Genomic DNA, 21,183 nt, shown 5'->3' with positions numbered 1-21,183 from the left:
ACACAAAACTGTCAACATAGTTCAGTTCGAACCCAACAAGGGTGCCATTGGCAAGGAGTTCAAGAAGGAGGCCAAGATTGTGATGGAGTACTTGAATATCTGTGACGAATGTTACGTCGTAGATATAGAGAAAGAGCTGAATGAAAAGGGGTAAGTCTCCCAAATCTATGCGGATAACTGGCATGGCAAGGACTCGGTTAGTTTGGGGAACAATCACCTGCATTATACCCAGGGGGCGGCACAGTGGTTAGCACTGCTGCCTCACAGCGCCAGGGACCAGGGTTCAATTCCGGCCTCGGGTGACTGTCTGTGTGGAGTCTGCACGTTCTCCCTGTGTGTGTGTGGGTTTCCTCCGGGTGCTCCGGTTTCCTCCCACAGCCCAAAGATGTGTAGGTTAGGTGGATTGGCCATGATAAATTGGCCTTTGGATGGGATTGTAGGAGTAGGGTGGAGGATTGGGCCTGGGTAAGTGCAGATTCGATTGCCCGAATGGCTTTCTGCACTGTAGGGAATCTATGGTTCTATGATACTGTAAATTTCTTGGCTGATTCAGGTTCTTGATGGAATAAATGTATGTGGCAAATCGAAATCATCTTGTTCTACCTCAGAGTAGCAAGGCACACAGAGGATTTTTGGCTTGGGGCCATAAAGGTTGAAAAGGACAAACAGCGAGGTTTGTTATTGAGCTTGACAGCGAGGATGGGATGTTCCAGTGTTAAGCTACCAGTTTGGGCCTTTTCATTTACATATCCGGTTCTAACTAGCGGCAAGCCTGTCATTAAACCCTGGCAGTCTCCCACCCATGTCTGAGGTAACACAAGAGATAGGAGGAGACCATTCGGTCCATCGAGCTTGCTCTGCCTTTCAGGAAGACTATGCCTGATCTTCAACTCTGTTTTCCCGCCTGCTCCCCATATCCCTTGTTACAGCCTTAAATATAGTCAACGATGAGGCATCCACAAGTCTCTGGGTAAATTCCAAAGATTCACACACCTTTGCGTGAAGTAATTTCTCCTCATCTCACTCATAAACCATTGTCCCCATATCCCACCACTGTGTTTTATATTGCCCACCAGCGAAAGCTGTGTCTTTCCTGTCAAGCTCCTTCAGAATCTTGAATATTTCCGTCAGACCTCATATTCTTCTAAACTCTAAAAAAAAACCTGATTTGGAGATGATGGCGTTGGACTGGGGTGAGCACAGTAAGAAATCTTGCAACACCCAGGTTAAAGTCCAACAGGTTTGTTTCGAATCACTAGCTTTTGGAGCGCAGCTCCTTCCTCAGGTGAATGAAGAGGTGGGTTCCAGAAACATATATATATACATATATATATATATATAGACAAAGTCAAAGATGCAAGACAATACTTTGAATGCGAGTCTTTGCAGATAATTAAGTCTTTACAGGTCCAGATGGAGCAACTGGAGAGAGGGGTAACCCCAGGTTAAAGAGGTGTTAATTGTCTCAAGCCAGGACAGTTGGTAGGATTTCACAAGCCCAGGCCAGATGGTGGGGGATGAATGTAATGCGACATGAACCCAAGGTCCCGGTTGAGGCCGTACTCGTGTGCGGAACTTGGCAATAAGTTTCTGCTCTGCGAGTTGCACGAGTATGTACCGCGTACCTGGTGGGTGGTGTTCTCACGTGTAATGATAGTATCCATGTTGATGATCTGGCACGTCTTGCAGAGATTGCCATGGCAGGGTTGTGTGGTGTTGTTTTCGCTGCTCTGAAGGCTGGGTAGTTTTCTGCAAACAACGGTCGGAAGGCTGGGTAGTTTGCTCCAAACAATGGTTTTTTGTTTGAGGTTGCGCGGTTGGAAACCCACGCAGACACGGGGAGATCGTGCAGACTCCACACAGACAGTGACCCAAGCCGGGAATCGAACCTGGGACCCTGGAGCTGTGAAGCCGCTGTGCTAACCTTTGGTGCTACCGTGCTGCCCATTTGATAAAGACCCATTGTCCACTGAAGCACTCTTGTCCAACCAGCTATTAGACCATTATGGAGTCTGATGGCCTCTTTGTCATCCTTCCTGTTGCAAAGTTGATCTTTACTGCCTCTAAGTTAGTTACATATTCATAGCGTGGTCTTTTGTCCATTTTTATTAACGTGATAAATACTGTAATTGGGTAATCATAAAGTTCTGTTTAGCGATAATTAAAAAAAAAAAAATGTTAGAGAACCCAATTCATTTTTTCCAATTAAGGGGCAATTTAGCATGGCCAATCCACCTACCCTGCACATCTTTGGGTTGTGGGGGTGAAACCCACGCAAACACGGGGCGAATGTGCAAACTCCACACGGACAGTGACCCAGAGCTGGGATCGAACCTGGGACCTTGGCGCCGTGAGGCCACAGTGCTAGCCCATTGCGCCGCCGTACGGCCTCCTGTTTAGAGATAGTAAGTTTCTGTGCTGACTTGAGCGATCTGGCAGACAGTCAATATAGATTCCAGCCAGGGCCTTATCTGATATTTCCCGTTTTTGGCCTATTTGTCCGTTTCCCTCTTGTCAGCCTGCAGCCAGTACCACGTCCCTAATTTTAATGACTCCGGCATTGGTGTCCGTGGCTTTTCAGCTGCCTGAGCCCTAAGGTCTGGAATACCCTGGCTACACCGTTACATTCCTCCTTTAAGAAGCTTCTCTTTTACCAAAGTGTGTCAAATGTTGCTTTGTCGCACTGTGGTGCAGGACATTGGGAGGATTTATTCTATTAAAGGTGCTACGTATATACAGGTACAAGCTATTGTCACAGAAATGGTTAAACAAGCCACTCAGTCGTGTTAGGGATGGATGATAAATGCTGGCCATGCCGGTGTTACCCACATTCAGGAATGAATTTAAAAATGCCCTCCCATTAGTTTTCGTATTTGATGCCTGACCCAGACTTGCTCTCAAAATAACCATTGTGATCAGCCTCTGACTGTCCATTTCAGATGTCCACCCCACTCTCTCTGTCATAACTTACTCCAAAAAATAAGCTCTCCTGCCCAGCAAGGAGCGATGAAAGATATAAGTGTATTCACCCCCCCCCCTGTATCTGTAGAGCTTGAACTGCCAAGTTGAACACAGCACACACTAGTTGGCTAAGCAGTGTGAAATATTTTCATCCTGGGCTGGCTAACTTGTTAAAGGTGTTTGCAGTGTGCGGGTCTGGTGTTGTTTTATCCTTCTTTATCTCTCTTTCCAGGGTGTTCACCTTTGAGTCAGAAGGGAAAAGCTTCACGCTGAACAAGAACATGGTTGGGGTGAAAAGGTTTCAGAAGACTGTGCACGGTCAGTGTCTTTGTCTTGTTGAAGTGTTGTGTTCTTACTTCCAAATTAACCCTCGGGCTGTCCTACACTTTACCTTACCATCTCTTTCCCGCCCACTCCTCACAGACAATGGCGTAAATTCCTTTGATTGTAAATAGTGTCTGGGCGCAGCATCACATTGTTCATAGTCTCCTTGGAACTGTGATGTTGTCTTGGAACTATGATGTTGTTGCCATTACAGAGACCTGGTTGAGGGAAGGACAGGATTGGCAGCTAAACGTTCCAGGATTTAGATGTTTCAGGCGGGATAGAGGGGGATGTAAAAGGGGTGGGGGTGTTGCGTTACTGGTGAGGGAGAATATCACAGCTGTACTGCGGGAGGACACCTCAGAGGGCAGCGAGGCTATATGGGTAGAGATCAGGAATAAGAAGGGTGCAGTCACAATGTTGGCGGTTTACTACAGGCCACCCAACAGCCAGCGGGAGATAGAGGAGCAGATAGGTGGACAGATTTTGGAATGGAGTAAAAGCAACAGAGTTGTTGTGATGGGAGACTTTAACTTCCCCAATATTGACTGGGACTCACTTAGTGCTAGGGGCTTGGACGGGGCAGAGGTTGTAAGGAGCATCCAGGAGGGCTTCTTAAAACAATATGCAGAGCGTCTTGAAAAATATTAAGGCAGATAAGTCCCCAGGGTCTGATGTGATTACCCCAGAATACTGAAGGAGGCAAGAGAGGAAATTGCCGAGGCCTTAGGGGCAGCACGGTAGCATGGTGGTTAGCCTAAATGCTTCACAGCACCAGGGTCCCAGGTTCGATTCCCGGCTGGGTCACTGTCTGTGTGGAGTCTGCACATCCTCCCTGTGTGTGCGTGGGTTTCCTCCGGGTGCTCCGGTTTCCTCCCACAGTCCAAAGATGTGCGGGTTAGGTGGATTGGCCATGCTAAATTGCCCGTAGTGTAAGGTTAATGGGGGGATTGTTGGGTTACGGGTATAGGGTGGATACGTGGGTTTGAGTAGGGTGATCATTGCTCGGCACAACATCGAGGGCCGAAGGGCCTGTTCTGTGCTGTACTGTTCTATGTTCTATGTTGACAGAAATCTTTGGATCCTCACTGTCTTCAGGTGACGTCCCGGAGGACTGGAGAATAGCCAATGTTGTTCCTTTGTTTCAGAAGGGTAGCAAGGATAATCCAGGGAACTACAGGCCGGTGAGCCTTACATCAGTGGTAGGGAAAGTACTGGAGAGAATTCTTTGAGACAGGATCTACTCCCATTTGGAAGCAAATGGACGTATTAGCGAGAGGCAGCACGGTTTTGTGAAGGGGAGGTCGTGTCTCACTAACTTGATAGAGTTTTTCGAGGTGGTCACAAAGATGATTGATGCAGTTAAGGCAGTGGATGTTGTCTATGGACTTCAGTAAGGCCTTTGACAAGGTCCCTCATGGCAGACTGGTACAAAAGGTGAAGTCACACGGTATCAGAGGTGAGCTGGCAAGATGGATACAGAACTGGCGAGGTAATAGAAGGCAGAGGGTAGCAATGGAAGGGTGCTTTTCTGATTGGAGGGCTGTGACTAGTGATGTTCCACAGGGATCAGGGCTGGGACCGTTGCTGTTTGTAGTATATATAAATGATTTGGAGGAAATTGTAACTGGTCTGATTAGTAAGTTTGTAGACGACACAAAGGTTGGTGGAATTGCAGATAGCGATGAGGACTGTCAGAGGATACAGCAGGATTTGGATCATTTGGAAACTTGGGCGGACAGATGGCAGATGGAGTCAGAGAGATCTAGGTGTACAGGTCCACAGGTCACTGAAGGGGGCAACACAGTTGGAGAAGGTAGTCAAGAAGGCATATGGCATGTTTGTCTTCATTGGCCGGGGCATTGAGTATAAGAATTGGCAAGTCATGTTGCAGCTGTTAGAACCGTAGTTAGACCACACTTGGAGTATCGTGTTCAATTCTGGTTGCCACAGTACCAGAAGGATGTGGAGGCTTTGGAGAGGATGCAGAAGAGATTTACCAGGATGTTGCCTGGTATGGAGGGTATTAGCTATGAGGAGAGGTTGAATAAACTCAGTTTGTCCTCACTGGAACGATGGAGGTTGAGGGGCGACCTGATAGAGGTCTACAAAATTATGAGGGGCATAGACAGAGTGGATAGTCAGAGGCTTTTCCCCAGGGTAGAGGGGTCAATTATCAGGGGGCATATGTTTATGGTGCGAGGGGCAAGGTTTAGAGGAGATGTACGAGGCAAGTTTTTTTAGACAGCGGGTAGTAGGTGCCTGGAACTCGCTGCCGGAGGAGGTGGTGGAAGCAGGGACGATAGTGACATTTAAGGGGCATTTTGGCAAATACATGAATAGGATGGGAATAGAGGGATACGGACCCAGGAAGTGTAGAAGATTGTAGTTTAGGCGGCAGCATGGCCGGCACAGGCTTGTAGGGCCGAAGGGCCTGTTCCTGAGCTGTACTTTTATTTGTTCTTTGTTCCTCAGTAGCTCTGTAATGCTTTGCTGGTGAATATTTGAAACCATCTCTGCTTCCAAACCTGTCAGTTATACCCCAAGTCTGACATACCCCAAGTCTGACATACTGAATCACTTTCCAGTAGATGTCAGGTGGCAGGCTCCAGATACAGCACAATATTAATGTAGGTGATAAGATAGTCATTTAAAATATATTCTGGGACATAGAAGCTTGAAGTGAGAATTCCTGCACAGGATTTTCTTGCGATTGATATAAATTTATGGTCACTAGCTGTCTGTCTTATCATCTTGTCCTTTATACATGTACACCCCCAGTTCAGAGTTATCTAAAGATGGGAAGATGTCAGTGTGCCGCTCCCCAACATTATGATCATTGATAGCTTTGTTCTTGACAAATGACACATGTAAAATAATTCATCTTTGTGCTGTGGCTTGGGTTCCATATATTTGTAACAGCCTCACACATACGGTGAACACAGACGCCAGACTGAAAGACTCGCGCTTCCATCCGGAACTTTGTGCACAATCAGTTTGTTTCTAAATGTACGAAGCTCAGGGCAGCACAGTGGCGCAGTGGTTAGCACAGGTCCCAAGTTCGATCCCGGCCCTGAGCAGCACGGTAGCACAAGTGGATAGCACTGTGGCTTCACAGTGCCGGGGTCTCGGGTTCGATTCCCCGCTGGGTCACTCTCTCTGCACGTTCTCCCCGTGTCTGCGTGGGTTTCCTCCGGGTGCTCCGGTTTCCTCCCACAGTCCAAAGACGTGCAGGTTAGGTGGATTGGCCATGATAAATTGCCCTTAGTGTCCTCAATGGTTCGGAGGGGTTATTGGGTTACGGGGATAGGGTGGCAATGAGGGCTTAAGTGGGTTGGCGCAGACTCGATGGGCTGAATGGCCACCTTCTGCACTGTATGTTCTATGTTCACTGTGCTTGTGGAGCTTGCACATTCGCCCCCACAACCCAAAGATGTGCAGGCTAGGTGGATTGGCTACGCTAAATTGCCCCTTAATTGGAAAAAAATAAATTGGGTACTCTAAATTTATTTTAAAAAAAGTAAATGTAGAAGCTCCGCAGGCAAATGTCATTTTGTGCGGAGCGAGACTCCACAAATATGAATGCGATGGGTGGACCATGTTCAGATATAGCATCAGGAGTGGGACTTTATCTGAAGCTGAATCTAAAATGGCCCGGGGGAGACTGGGGCAGAAGGGAATATTTTCAGAGGTTCTGTGGGAGGGAAGCAGGTTTTACCCGCTCTCCTCGAATTCCCCTTTTCCTACTTTCTCGCACTAATGAATCTTATTTTTTGTTCCTGGTGCTTCAGTTGAGGAAATTACTCCCAGTGTGATTGAGCCGTCCTTCGGCATCGGCAGGATCATGTACTCGGTTTTTGAGCACACCTTTCACATCCGAGATGGGGACGAGCAGAGAACGGTAAGTCCATACGTTCTCTCTGCACAATCTTTAATATTAGAGACCAAGGATCCAAGAAAGAGGCAGACAGGGAGGGAAGAGGAGGGCAGACCGGGAGAGAGCGAGAGCGAGAGAGATGGGTAGAGAGAGAGAGACGGGCAGACTGGGAGAGAGAGAGACAGGCAGACCGAAGGAGAGACGGGGCAGACCGAGAGAGAGAGAGAGAGACGGGCAGACCGAGAGAGAGAGAGAGACGGGCAGACCGAGAGAGAGAGACGGGCAGACCGAGAGAGAGAGAGACGGGCAGACCGAGAGAGAGAGAGACGGGCAGAACGAGAGAGAGAGACGGGCAGACCGAGAGAGAGAGAGAGACGGGCAGACCGAGAGAGAGAGAGACGGGCAGACCGAGAGAGAGAGACGGGCAGACCGAGAGAGAGAGACGGGCAGACCAAGAGGTGTTGTTGAAAACTCACCACTATTCTTAAAAGTCCCCTATACCAAAAAAGGGCCGACATTCTAAATGGTGAACAGGGATTCTCACTCCCTGACTCCTATGCAGACTTAGGTGGGTGCTATTCAGGTCAAACTATATTTTCAAGTTATCCCCCGGTATACCCCTATCTTCATAGAAGAATTTTACCTACTTACCACTTAGTAGTGTCGATGTCCTGGGTCCTGCGTTGCTAAGTAAGTAAAGTAGGCTCAGGAATAACCACTGTTTCAGGTTAAAAATTTTAAGTTATTTTATTATTATATATTTTTCTTTTAAAAGATGCAGTCACTGTCTTTACAGAAAGGTAAAAGGATCTTGCTTCTGGATCCTTCTGGTTGGTTGAAGGGACCTTCAGGCCCAACTTGACAATCAATCGACTTTTTAAAATCTGGTCTTCTTTAGACGCATTCGCTGGTGAGCTCGGTTGCTATGCTCTACCCTTCCCATGTACCGAGCTGTGAGAGCTGTCTCTCTCTCTCCTTTAGCTTTTGGTCTTTCTCAGATGTATTAGCTGTTTTAGCTCGGCTGTTTTGCTCTGTCCCTTTCCCATGACCGAGCTATGAGAGCTGACTCTGAGCTGACTCTTGTTCCTTCTCTTCTTCTCTGCCCCTTTCTCAGGGTATATATATTTTTTTAACAGTTATTATGTTTTTATGACTTCATTGTAAAGTAACTTTTATTTCACTTGGATTGTAAAAGGTACCTTTAATCTAAATTTTTCTAACACGATTAAGTATTAATTTTGAGCATGACCTCGTCTCATAGATCTGATTACATTGTTTCCTTTGTGATGTTCAAAAATGCTTTGATTTCAAAGATGGTGTGACTTTTGATTCCTGTCATTTCTGTAGTTTTATTATCGAATTGTGTCCCCAGCTTCTAATTTTGACTTTGATTTGGGTCTAATTTGTGTTCTTGTAGACAGGTTGTCTCCAGTTTTCTTTAATTTAACGGATGTCAGCAGAGCTTCACACCTGTACATTGTCACCTAATTCAACTGAAAACCTCATCCTTTCCTTTCCAGCTGCTTACTAAAATGGTTAATTTCAATGAAAGTGTGGAACATTGCTTTTAGCTGTATGCTAAAATCCACTTGGTTATGACTTGAAAGATCTGCCTGCTTTGTTTGCTAAGCCTGTTTGACCAAGGCTATCTATCTGCATTTCACAGCCCTCTTCTGCGGCTGCTGTTAACCCTTTGAGGGATTTCCCCCTACATTCTCTCATGTTTCTTGGATCAGGTATTGCCAGACTTCCATTTTTCAAACGACACATCTTCCATATTTTCAATTACAGAGGGAGAGTGATAGAGAGAGAGACGGGCTGGCACAGTGAGAGGCATCACCCTTCAGTAGATTTTTAGCAAGAAAATATAGAGATTGGGGGGAATGTGAGACCGGGAAATGTGCTGGTGATGTGGGGTTGTTGGAATATCACCAGTACAAGCCTGAATTCAGGTCCCTGTTCTGTTAACGATGTAATGTTCACACCCTGCCTTCCATTTCTGTTGACAGTACTTCAGCTTCCCAGCAACAGTGGCTCCCTATAAATGTTCTGTTCTGCCCCTCAGTCAGAACCAGGAGTTTGCTCCATTTGTGAAAGAGCTTGGTGAGTAGTCAATTTTTAAAGAGCACATTGATATTAACTAGTGAACGACTCAATTCAAATCTGTTCGATCGGCCTCTGATCTATTGGGTGTCTCTGATGTTGATTGAGGTTGTTGTAAAGCAGTGATTGGAGCGGAGACGTCGGCTGCTCGAGCCCTGTTCTCCATGTCTACTCTGGGGTTTTCTCATTTAACAAGGGATATTCTTGGAAGCAGTTCAGAGGAGGTTCACTTGGTTGATTCCTGGGATGAAGGAGTTAAAGGTTGAGTAGGTTGGGTATTTGCTGTTTGGAGTTTAGAGGAATGAGAGGTGATCTTATTGAAGCCTGGAAGATTCTGAGTGGACTTGCCAAGGTAGACATTGAGAGGATGACACCCCTCATTGGGGTATTATAGAATTTACGGTGCAGAAGGAGGCCTTTCGGCCCATCGAGTCTGCACTGGCCCTTGGCAAGAGCACGCTGCTCAAGCCCATCCGACCCATATAAGCCAGTAACCCCACTGAACCTTTTTTTTGGATGCTAAGGGCAATCTAGGGGCTTTTCACAGTAACTTCATTGAAGCCTACTCGTGACAATAAGCGATTTTCATTTCATTTCATTTCATTTATCATGGCCAGTCCACCTAACCTGCACATCTTTGGACTGTGGGAGGAAACTGGAGCACCCGGAGGAAACCCACGCACACAGGGGGAGGATGTGCAGACTCCGCACAGGCAGTGACCCAAGCCGGGAACGGAACCTGGGACCCGGTAGCTGTGAAGCAACAGTGCTAACCAGTGTGCTATCGTGCTGCCCCGAGAACTAGTGGGCCCAGTTTCAAACTTTTTTTTTCTTTTTAAAAAAAATTTAGCGTAAACAATTATTTTTTCCAATTATGGGGCAATTTAGTGTGGCCAATCCACCTATCCTGCACATCTTTTGGGTTGTGGGGGCGAAACCCACGCAGTCACAGGGAGAATGTGCAAACTCCACACGGACAGTGACCCAGGGCCGGGATTCGAACCCGGGTCCTCAGCGCCGTAGGCAACAATGCTAACCACTGTGCCACCGTGCTGCCCCCCCCAGTTTCAAACTTAAGGGATCTTTTAGTTTAAGCAAATAAATTTTGCCAGAGAGCAGTGGAGATTGGGTCATTAGAGAAGGGAGTTCAGGGTTCTGGGAGGCCGGATGGGGGGGGGTTGCAGTGGCAGAGGCAGACAGGGAGGTGGCGCTGAGACCACAGTGAGATCAGCCAACATCTTATTGAATGGTGGAGCAGGCTCGAACAGGCAGGTGGCCCATCCCATAATTTCTTACCTTATGGTAGATCTCACTCAAGATTTCTGCTGTTTCCACTGTACATGTAGCCCCTGGGAATAAACCGTGTCCCTTTTTAAAAGGGTGCTGGCAACTCAGTGAATGGAGGTGAGTCTTGGTTACTATTTAAATGCTCCAAGTGCATCAGCCGCTTAAAAAGGCAAATGTTCCAGATACCTGGGAATACCCTCACCTGGGAGATTTTCTCCCAGTCACTCACCATCCTGCCATAGAATAATATTGTCGTTCCTTCACTGTCACTGGGTCAAAATCCTGGAAGTCCCTCCCTAACAGCACTGTGGGTGTACCTACACCTCATGGACTGCAGCGTTTCAAGAAGGCAACTCACCACCATCTTCTCAGGGGCAATTAGGCAATTGCCAGCAATACTCATGTCCTGAGAATGAATATTTTTAACTGCTTAATGTGATCATTTTTGTGATGTAATGAATCTATATGTAAACTAGAGTTTGCTGAGTAACTGAGGCAGAGAGGGCCAGCCGAGTTAGCCCTGATTTGTGAACATTATAATTGAGGGAGGGATACAGTTTGAGGCCGCGGGGATGTTACAAAGGAGATAACTAGGTGTCTGTGGTGTTTACTGTGTCTGTTACCCTCTCCTAATGATCCCCCCCCCCCCCTTGCAGCTGAAGCACTCACCAAACATGGCGTTTCCCACAAAGTGGATGACTCCTCCGGTTCCATTGGCAGACGATACGCCAGAACAGACGAGATTGGTGTGGCGTTTGGCATAACCATTGACTTTGACACGGTGAACAAGGTGCCCCACACAGCCACGCTGAGGGACCGCGACTCAATGCGGCAGATCCGTGCTGAGGTAGGTGCTAGGAGCAGCTTCACTGTTCACATCTCTCTCCCCCCCCCCCCCCCCCCTCTTCCATCGCTGGGTGTACACCTACTTTACTAATACAGTTGAGGGTGTCCAGATATGGGGAAGCTTTGACTGCAGAGCTTGGGAAGCAGAGTATTGACTGCAGAGCTTGGGAAGTGGTGTATTACTGCTTTGCAGAGGAGCGGGCTGCTTGCTCATTGCTGGCAGCTATGCAAGGTGTACATAGGTGTACAAGAGGGACATAGACAGAGTGGGTAGGAGGGAACATTTCCCCTTTAGTGGACGGGTCAATAACCAGGTGGCAGAGATTTAAACTGGAGCAGGAGATTTAGAGGGAATTTGAGGAAAATCTTTTTCACCCAGAGGGTGCTGGGAATCTGGAACTCGCTCCCTGAAAGTGTGGTAGAGGCAGGAACCCTCACAACATTTAAGAAGTATTTCGATGAGCACTTGAGATGCTGTAGCGCACAAGGCTACGGACAGAGTGCTGGAAAACGGGACAAAGGTAGATCGGTGCTTGATGGCCGCTACAGGCACGATGGGCCGAAGGGCCTCTTTCGGTGCTGTAAAACTCTATGACTCTCTATACAAGCATACACCCTGTCCCCTGACCCCTCTGTTCCTTCCTCATTCGGATGTGTATAATTGCTTTAAAATTCTGTAAAATTGCTGGCTGGCCTTGCAGCGCCCTCCTGCCTGTCCGTAATGTTACAAGGTGACAGATGAAGCCCAGGCCTAGGGCACTTGCCCCACATGAGGCCTGAAGTGCTTCCTGCCCAGCCTCAATCTTGAGGCTGACAGCAGGTGTTTTGGGGCTGGTGAGACGTCTGGAAAGTCACCTTGCTCAGACTGCGGGGGGCTGCACTTCCTTCAGTGGCATCCATTAAGAAACCCTTTCCCCTCCTCACCCCGCTTGGGCCTCACATCCCCTCCCCATTGTGAGGACTCCCCCTCCACCACCCACCATTTACCTGGTCCTGGACTACCGGACTTTGAACCTGGGGACTGCTTGTAGTCCTGGCTTCTTCCCGATTGAGGGGCAGGAGCTTCGTCCCCAGTTAATGAATGCTCCTTGGAGAGTTAAAGGGCTGCCAGGCAGCCAGTGTTAGAACATAGAACATTAGAACAGTGCAGAAGGAGGCCATTCGGCCCATCGAGTCTGCACCGACCCACTTAAGCCCTCACTTCCACCCTACCCCCATACCCAATAACCCCTCCTAACTTTTTTTTTTGGACAATAAGAGCACTTTAGCATGGCCAATCCACCTAACCTGCACGTCTTTCGACTGTGGGAGGAAACCGGAGTACCCGGAGGAATCCCACGCACACACGGGGAGAACGTGCAGACAGTGACCCAGCGGGGAATCGAACCTGGGACCCTGGCGCTGTGAAGCCTCAGTGCTGTCCACTTGTGCTACCGTGCTGCCCGTATTGGCAGCAATGCGCTCCCTGCTGACGCTCTGTATGGTGGAGTGGGAAATCCCATCATCCAAAACTCGGCCAGTTGTCGGCGGAGGATCGTCGCGGGGGCCTCTTTCAATAGCCCCCAACCGGCGCTGCGTCAACTGCACGGGTGCGATGGGCAGCAATTCTTCGGTCCCTGGAGAATCGGGGAAAGACGTCGAACCCGATCGCGGATCTGACGCCCCATTCTCCGTCCCCGCACCGAGTGTGATTGCGGCGTGGAGGCTCAGTGAATCCTGGCCTATGTCTCTATCACACCAGCTCTCTCTTCTAACTTTAGTCCTCGTTCAGTGTTTTCCTTCCAGCTTCCTATACCCTTTTTTTAAACTTTAGAGTATCCAATTCATTTTTTCCAATGAAGAGGCAATTTAGTGTGGGCAATCTACCTACTCTGCACATCTTTTGGGTTGTGGGGGTGAAACCCACGCAAACACGGGGAGAATGTGCAAACTCCACACGGACAGTGACCCAGAGCCGGGATCGAACCTGGGACCTTGGCGCCGTGAGGCAAGAGGGCTAACCCACTGCACCACCTTGCTGCCCTTGCTTCCTATACCTTTAGCATTGTCTAAAAGCCTCTGTAAAATAATACGGCATCAGATAGTTGAAGTGATTCCGAACAATGCTGCCTTTTGGCAGGGGTCTGGTGTCGATGGCACTCACGCGAGCTGAGCCAGGCCTGCCTCAGTTTTAACCTGGATGATGTATTTCTCGGACTGAGCCAGCGCCTGCTGACGTTGGAGAAATGAATCTGAGCGTGAGCCCCTCCACTCGGACTATTCATTGTTTTGACTTTTTCTTTGCAGGTTTCGGAACTGCCACAAGTTGTCCGAGATTTAGCCAATGGTTCCCTGACCTGGGCTGATATCGAGGCCAAGTACCCTTTGTTTGAAGGGCAGGAAACAAGCAAGAAAGAAATTTGAATGTGGTCTCCCAGTAACTCCACCTCCGTACAGCCCGGAAACAGTGAGCTCTGGTCGCACAGGCCAGATTGAAAGGACCTTCACGACCCAGTGACTGTTCTTCCCATGGAACGCCAGCCCGACACTGCAGGATTATGGAAGAATTAAATAAGATTCTGTACAGTAAAACCTGATAATCAACTGGCTGCTTGTGTTTTTTCTGCTCTGCCAACCCTGAACTCTAGTTGCTTTTACAACGGATTACCAACTCTGTAGGAACACTGTTCAGTTTTAATGACCGGTAACAGGCACTAAAGTTTCTGAGCAATTTACTGAATGATTGGAGAAAAGGTCACCAACCAACTGAGAAAACTTCTCCCATTCAATTTTAACTCCACATTTACCACAATAACCCTCCCTAATGGGTGCTCATATTTCAAAGTTCCCTTTTAAAACTGATACTTACGCGTACAGAATGATGAATAATAAATTTAATCAAGCAATTTAGATGGTTTATATATAGAATAATGGATACCTGGGAGTGAGTTACAGACTGGAATCTGATTGAGGGGTTCAGGGTGGTTTATATATAGAATAATGGATACCCGGGAGTGAGTTACAGACTGGAATCTAATCGAGGGGTTCGGGTGGTTTATATATAGAATAATGGATACCTGGGAGTGAGTTACAGACTGGAATCTGATTGAGGGGTTCAGGGTGGTTTATATATAGAATAATGGATACCCGGGAGTGAGTTACAGACTGGAATCTAATCGAGGGGTTCGGGTGGTTTATATATAGAATAATGGATACCGGGGAGTGAGTTACAGACTGGAATCTAATCGAGGGGTTCAGGGTGGTTTATATATAGAATAATGGATACCGGGGAGTGAGTTACAGACTGGAATCTAATCGAGGGGTTCAGGATGGTTTATAGATAGAATAACATATACCTGGGAGTGAGTTACAGACTGGAATCTAATCGAGGGGTTCAGGGTGGTTTATATACAGAATAATGGATACCCGGGAGTGAGTTACAGCCTGGAATCTAATCGAGCGGTTCAGGCGGTTTATATATCGAATAAGGGATACGGGGGAGTGAGTTACTGACTGGAATTTAATCGAGAGGTTTGGGTGGTTTATATATAGAATAACAGATACCCGGGAGTGAGTTACTGACAGGAATCCAATCGAGGGGTTCAGGGTGGTTTATATATATAGAATAACAGATACCGGGAGTGAGTTACAGACTGGAATCTAATCGAGTGGTTTGGAAGGTTTATATATAGAGTAATGGATACCCGGGAGTGAGTTACAGACTGGAATCTAATCGAGGGGTTCAGGGTAGTTTATATACAGAATAATGGATACCCCGGGAGTGAGTTACAGACTGGAATCTAATCGAGGGATTCAGGGTGGTTTATATAAAGAATAATGGATACCCCGGGATTGAGTTACAGACTGGAATCTAATCGAGGGGGTTCAGGGTGGTTTATATATAGAATAGTGGATACCTGGGAGTGAGTTACTGACTGGAATCTAATTGAGGGGTTCAGGACGTTTTATATATAGAATAATGGATATTCGGGAGTAAGTTACAGACTGGAATCTAATCCAAGGGTTCAGGGTGGTTTATATATAGAATAATGGTTACCCTGTGAGTGAGTTACAGACTGGAATCTAATCAAGGGGTTTGGATGGTTTATATATAGAATAGTGGATACCCGGGAGTGAGTTACAGACTAGAATCTAATCGAGGGGTTCAGGTAGGTTAATATATAGAATGACAGATACCTGGGAGTGAGTTACAGACTGGAATCTAATCGAGGGGTTCAGGGTGGTTTATATATAGAATAATGGATACCCCGGGAGTGAGTTACAGACTGGAATCTAATCGAGGGGTTCGGGTGGTTTATATATAGAATAATGGATACCCGGGAGTGAGTTGCAGACTGGAATCTAATCGAGGGGTTCAGGTAGGTTTATATATAGAATGACAGATACCTGGGAGTGAGTTACAGACTGGAATCTAATCGAGGGATCTAATCGAGGGGTTCAGGTAGGTTTATATATAGAATGACAGATACCTGGGAGTGAGGTACAGACTGGAATCTAATCGAGGGCTTCAGGTAGGTTTATATATAGAATAATGGATATTCGGGAGTAAGTTACAGACTGGAATCTAATCGAAGGGTTCAGGGTGGTTTATATATAGAATAATGGATACCTGGGAGTGAGTTACAGACTGGAATCTAGTCGAGGGGTCCGGGTGGTTTATATATAGAGTAATGGATACCTGAGAGTGAGTTACAGACTGTAACTTTTACAATCTGGCTTCAAAACTGAAGTTTCTCATCATTCGTGTGAATCTTTTCTGCACCCTCTCCAATGGCTTCACATCCTTCCTAAAGTGCGGGACCCAGAACTGGACCAAACTGTTGACTTACAGTCAATAAAACATTTTCCCTTGTCCTGGAATGGATTCATTGGACGGTCCACTGCAACAATTTCAGTTTCTAGGTTTGTGCTGCTGGGTATGGATGGCTTTATACAAGTATAAACTTTGGGGAGATTTGTTTGAATGGTCGAGATTGCTTCTGGACAAATTGGTTTAACAAGACAGGTTGGGCCCATGTGTGTATAAGCTGAGCACGTTTAGGACCAGGCCTGATGTCAGGAGGTTTTACTTGTGCAGAGGATTGTCGACTGGTGGAAAGTTACTGGCTCCTGTGATGAGTATGGATTTCACTGAAACAGTGAGGGAATTGTAGAAGTTTCTAGCTGAGGCTGATGCCACTGTGCAGGGAAGGTGGTTGGAGCATTGCGTGTGTGCCTCCCAATTAATCATTTTGGCCAACCTCTGGGAGTCAGGGAGGAATCCCCCAGATTTTATAGAGCACTCGAGAAAATATGTTGGAACAAAAGACCAATTCAGCACAGGAACAGGCCCTCCAAGCTTGTACCGGTCATGATACCACCCTTGGCCAAAACCCTCAGCACTTCCTTGTGCCGTATCCCTCTATACCCATCCTATCCATGTGTTTGTCATGATACCTTTTGAATGGCATTAATGTATCTGCTTCCACAACCTCACCTGGCAACACATTCCAGGCATTCACCACCTTCTGTGTAAAAAACATCTGCCTTGCGCATCTTCTCTAAACTTTGCCCCACAGACCGTAAACTTATACCCCCAGGTGCCTGACCCCTCCACCCTGGGAAAGAGTGCCTGCCCGTCCTCTATTTATGCCCCTCATAATCTTGATGTGGAGATGCCGTCATTGGACTGGGGTGTACACAGTAAGAAGTCTTACAACACCAGGTTAAAGTCCAACAGGTTTGTTTCGAATCACTAGCTTTCGGAGCACTGCTCCTTCCATCAGGTGAATGAAGAGCTGGGTTCCACAACCACATATATAGACAAAGTCAATGATGCAAGACAATACTTTGAATGTGAGTCTTTGCAGATAATTAAGTCTATACAAGTCCAGACGGAGCAAATGGAGAGAGGGATAATCACAGGTTAAAGAGGTGTGAATAGTCTCAAACCAGGACCCTTCAAGCCTGCTCCGCCATTCATTATGATCATGGCTGACCATGACGGACTGAATGGCCTCCTTTTGTGCCACAACCATTCTGTTGTTAAAGGAGAAGAAACAATTCTGTGATTCTGTAATTTACATCCCTGGATAGGCCTGAAGCTTTTTGTCTGTTCCTGAAGATTGCACGTCTACAAGTAAAACACTGGGACTCTCAACCTTTGCCTCGTGACTGGGCGAAACCAGGTCGATTACCTGGAATAGAAAAGGTGATTGAATTGAGGTTTTGTTAGGATTTTGAAAGGAACTGATGAGGTAGCTCGGGAGAATCTCCACACGTGGGGAGTCTAAGCACAAGAGATTGTAACAAGAGACAGACCATTTGGGGAGGAAAGTTGGGAAATGCTTCGCAGAAAAGATGGTAGAAGTGTAGCACTCTCTTCAAAGACATGAGATGTTAGCTCAATTAATAACTGAATCTGAGAGATAGATTTTTGCTAGATTTCTATAAAAGGATATGGAGTCGATCCATCGCCCTAAGTTTACAGTGGGCTGTTGGCGGCGTGCGCAGCCGCATGGCTGCCTTGCCAGCTGCGGCAATGGTGTTCCGTGCCCATCCACCCCGACCCCACAGCCCACCTCCTGGCCATCCCCCGCCACTCCCCCCGACCAGTGGCACAACTGTCAGCAAACTGTTGGACATTTTCTGTAACCCCGCCTCTGCTCTTCAGCAGCCACGACGCCGGTTTCACGATTTTTAAAAGCACAAGTGAACTCGGGAACTCGGCCATTGGAGGCGGAGCATCGCGGAAGCTTCGGAGAATACCGGGTCGGGCCCCCGAATGATATGGAAACGGTGTTTAGTGTACGTGCGTTCCGGAACGCATTGACGCCGCTGTCAAGGTGACGGAGAATTACACTTTGGCGTCAAATTGCCGCCCACCCCAGTTTTGGCATCGGAGCCAATTCTCCGCCCAATCCCGTTTCCCAATTGCAGCGTTAGCCAATGGAGAATCTCGCCCAAGATCTTTCTTGATCTGTTTTCCATTTAGTACAGACACAGAGATGCATTTAATGACTCAGTTTATTTACCAAAGAAAATCTTGATGGCAGACGTTGTACAGAACATCTCAGAGCATATTACAGAGCTTACTTGGCAAAAAGCATCAGTAAAAATATCTGGAGCAGAGAAATCTGCTGATGGCACCATCAGTTACAGAGACAGTGATGGAGCTCAGTAAAAGAAAAACCCACTTCGTCCATCCAGACAGGATATCGGAATGGGGAATAAATCAAACTCAAATCAAGCTCATAATATTGTCTTGTGTGTCGGAAAGATTCCTCCATCAAAATTAGAGATGATTATTATCAACACACCACTGGATTATCAAGAACAGGTTCTTCCGGAATTTAAACCTCCCATATATATTACTAGGAATGATAACCTTTGACCCCAGTGTGAACTATTCTACCCACAACTCTTAGTTGAACCACATTGCGATGAATCATTGAATCCCTACAGTGCAGGAGGCCATTTGGCCCACCGAGTATGGACCGACCCTCCGAAAGAGCACCTTACCCAGGCCCACTCCCCCTCCCTAGCCCCTTAACCCCACCCTTAACTTTGGACACTAAGGAGCAATTTAGCACGGCCAATCCATCTGACCAGCACATCTTTGGAATAAAAGGAAACCTGAGCACCCAGAGGAAACCCACGCAGACACGGGGAGAACGTGCAAACTCCACACAGACATGCAAACTCCACACATACGTTTCCAAGGTCAGAATCGAACCCAGGTCCTGGGCGCTGCGAGGCAGCAGTGCGAACCACTGTGCCACCCTGCTGCAGAGCAACGTTCTCAGATTTGACGGAGTCTAGAAATGTTAGGGTATTTTATTGACAGGTAGCCAATTGTGTGTAATTTATACCTTTTGTAGCATCCTTTTTCTTATAAGCACTGTGCATTCACCATGAGCACTAGTTATTGATCTTAAATTCGATGGAGTCAGTGATTCCTAATCCATTTGAAAAGGGGCCCTTTGACTAATCTCCTTCCAGTGCCAGACCTCCAAGATCGCCTGGAAGTTTGTGAATGTTTCTGACAGAATGGTGCCATCTGGCCCTATTGAAAACAGTCACTGCGGAGTCCGTATCCTTCCCCAACACCTCAACCGTCTCATTTCCTCCTCGCTGTCAAATCGTCCTCCAGGAATCGCGTGTGTGGGGCAGCACGGCGGCCTCACGGCGCCGAAGTCCCAGGTTCGATCCCGGCCCTGGGTCACTGTCCGTATGGAGTTTGCACATTCTCCCCGTGTCTGCGTGGGTTTCGCCCCCACAACCCAAAGATGTGCAGGGTCGGTGGATTGGCCACGATAAATTCCACTTAATTAGAAAAATGAATTGGGTACTCTAAATTTATTTTTAAAAAGAACAAACAAACAAAAAAAAAGGAACTGCACGTGTCTTGGTCACGCAGCCTTTGCCTGATCAATCCTGAGCAGCGGGCGGGAGGCGGGGAATTTCCACCCGTGCCCATCTCATTCGATTTGACCGTCCCCAGGGATCTCTGTGGTTCAGAGGTCAAAATGCTAATCAAGCATTGGCTGCCGCCAAAAAGATGTGTAGGTCAGAGGTCATTCTGCCACTTGACTAATCCAGCCCCGCGAAGCGCTGAGATACCTGCGCTGCTGTCAGTCTGGGCTCCTGGACATCCCCAATTTTCATTACTCCACCAGGGTAGGCCTGCCTTCAGCTGCCAAGGGGCTCCTTCAATCTCTCTACCGCTTTCAAAATGCTCCTCAAAACCTACCTCTTTGACCAGGTCTTTGGCCGTCTAACCTAACGGCACCATTTGTGGCCGGGGGGGGGGGGGGGGGTCATATTCTACCCTGTCGCACTCCTGTGACGTGCAGCAGGACTTTAAAAGGTGCCATCGCCATTCTAAGATTTTCTCAAAGCCAAAGTGCGACTTGCCAAAAATACGTCTGAACAGAAAGTCACAGACATTTGACTGTTTTTACCGGATGTGCATTGGCGCGAGGTCAAAGCAGTGGGCCAGAGGCAATCTGAATGTAACCGTCCCACCGGTTCCCTGATGGGACAGGGTACGATTCTGGAATCACGCACCCCCCCCCCCCCCCCTAACACATCCCCCCTAACACCCCCCCCTAACACATCCCCCCTCCCACCCCTAACACACCCCCCCCTAACACATCCCCCCCTCCCACCCCAACACATTCCCCCCCCAACACATCCCCCCACCCCCAACACATCCCCCTCCCTAACACATCCCCCCTCCCACCCCTAACACACCCCCCCCTAACACATCCCCCCCTCCCACCCCAACACATCCCCCCTAACACCCCCCCCCCCAACACATCCCCCCTCCCACCCCTAACACATCCCCCCTAACACACCCCCCCCTAACACATCCCCCATCCCACCCCAACACATCCCCCCCCCCCAACACATCCCCCCCTCTCCCCTAACACATTCCCCCCCCAACACATCACCCCTCCCCCACCCCCCAACACATTCCCCCCAACACATCCCCCCACCCCCAACACATCCCCCCCTAACACATCCCCCCCTCCCACCCCTAACACATCCCCCCCTCCCACCCCTAACACATCCCCCCACCCCCCAACACATTCCCCCCCAACACATCACCCCTCCCCCACCCCCAACACATTCCCCCCAACACATCACCCCTCCCCCACCCCCCAACACATTCCCCCAACACATCCCCCACCCCCCAACACATTCCCCCCACCCCCCAACACATTCCCCCCCGCAACACATTCCCCCCCCCCCCCAACACATTCCCACCCCCCCCCCCCCCAACACATCCCCCCCCCCCCCCC

General features: G+C 48.1%; 1 protein-coding gene across 1 annotated transcript in view; it reads left to right on the top strand.

The window, feature by feature from the left end:
- Positions 1–13,985, top strand: part of gars1 (glycyl-tRNA synthetase 1) — a 47,394-nt gene extending 33,409 nt beyond the window's left edge. The window contains exons 12-17 of the mRNA XM_038798576.1: positions 5–150; positions 3,194–3,279; positions 7,077–7,186; positions 9,172–9,265; positions 11,209–11,399; positions 13,685–13,985. Of these exons, the coding sequence (XP_038654504.1) occupies positions 5–150; positions 3,194–3,279; positions 7,077–7,186; positions 9,172–9,265; positions 11,209–11,399; positions 13,685–13,801 (744 nt within the window). The 3' untranslated portion in view covers positions 13,802–13,985. The remainder of the gene's footprint in view (positions 1–4; positions 151–3,193; positions 3,280–7,076; positions 7,187–9,171; positions 9,266–11,208; positions 11,400–13,684) is intronic.
- The last annotated feature ends 7,198 nt before the right edge of the window (positions 13,986–21,183 follow it).

Source organism: Scyliorhinus canicula, chromosome 5 (assembly GCF_902713615.1).
Source record: "Scyliorhinus canicula chromosome 5, sScyCan1.1, whole genome shotgun sequence".
NCBI classification, from domain to species: domain Eukaryota; kingdom Metazoa; phylum Chordata; class Chondrichthyes; order Carcharhiniformes; family Scyliorhinidae; genus Scyliorhinus; species Scyliorhinus canicula.
This window is presented reverse-complemented; position numbering and strand designations above follow the sequence as displayed.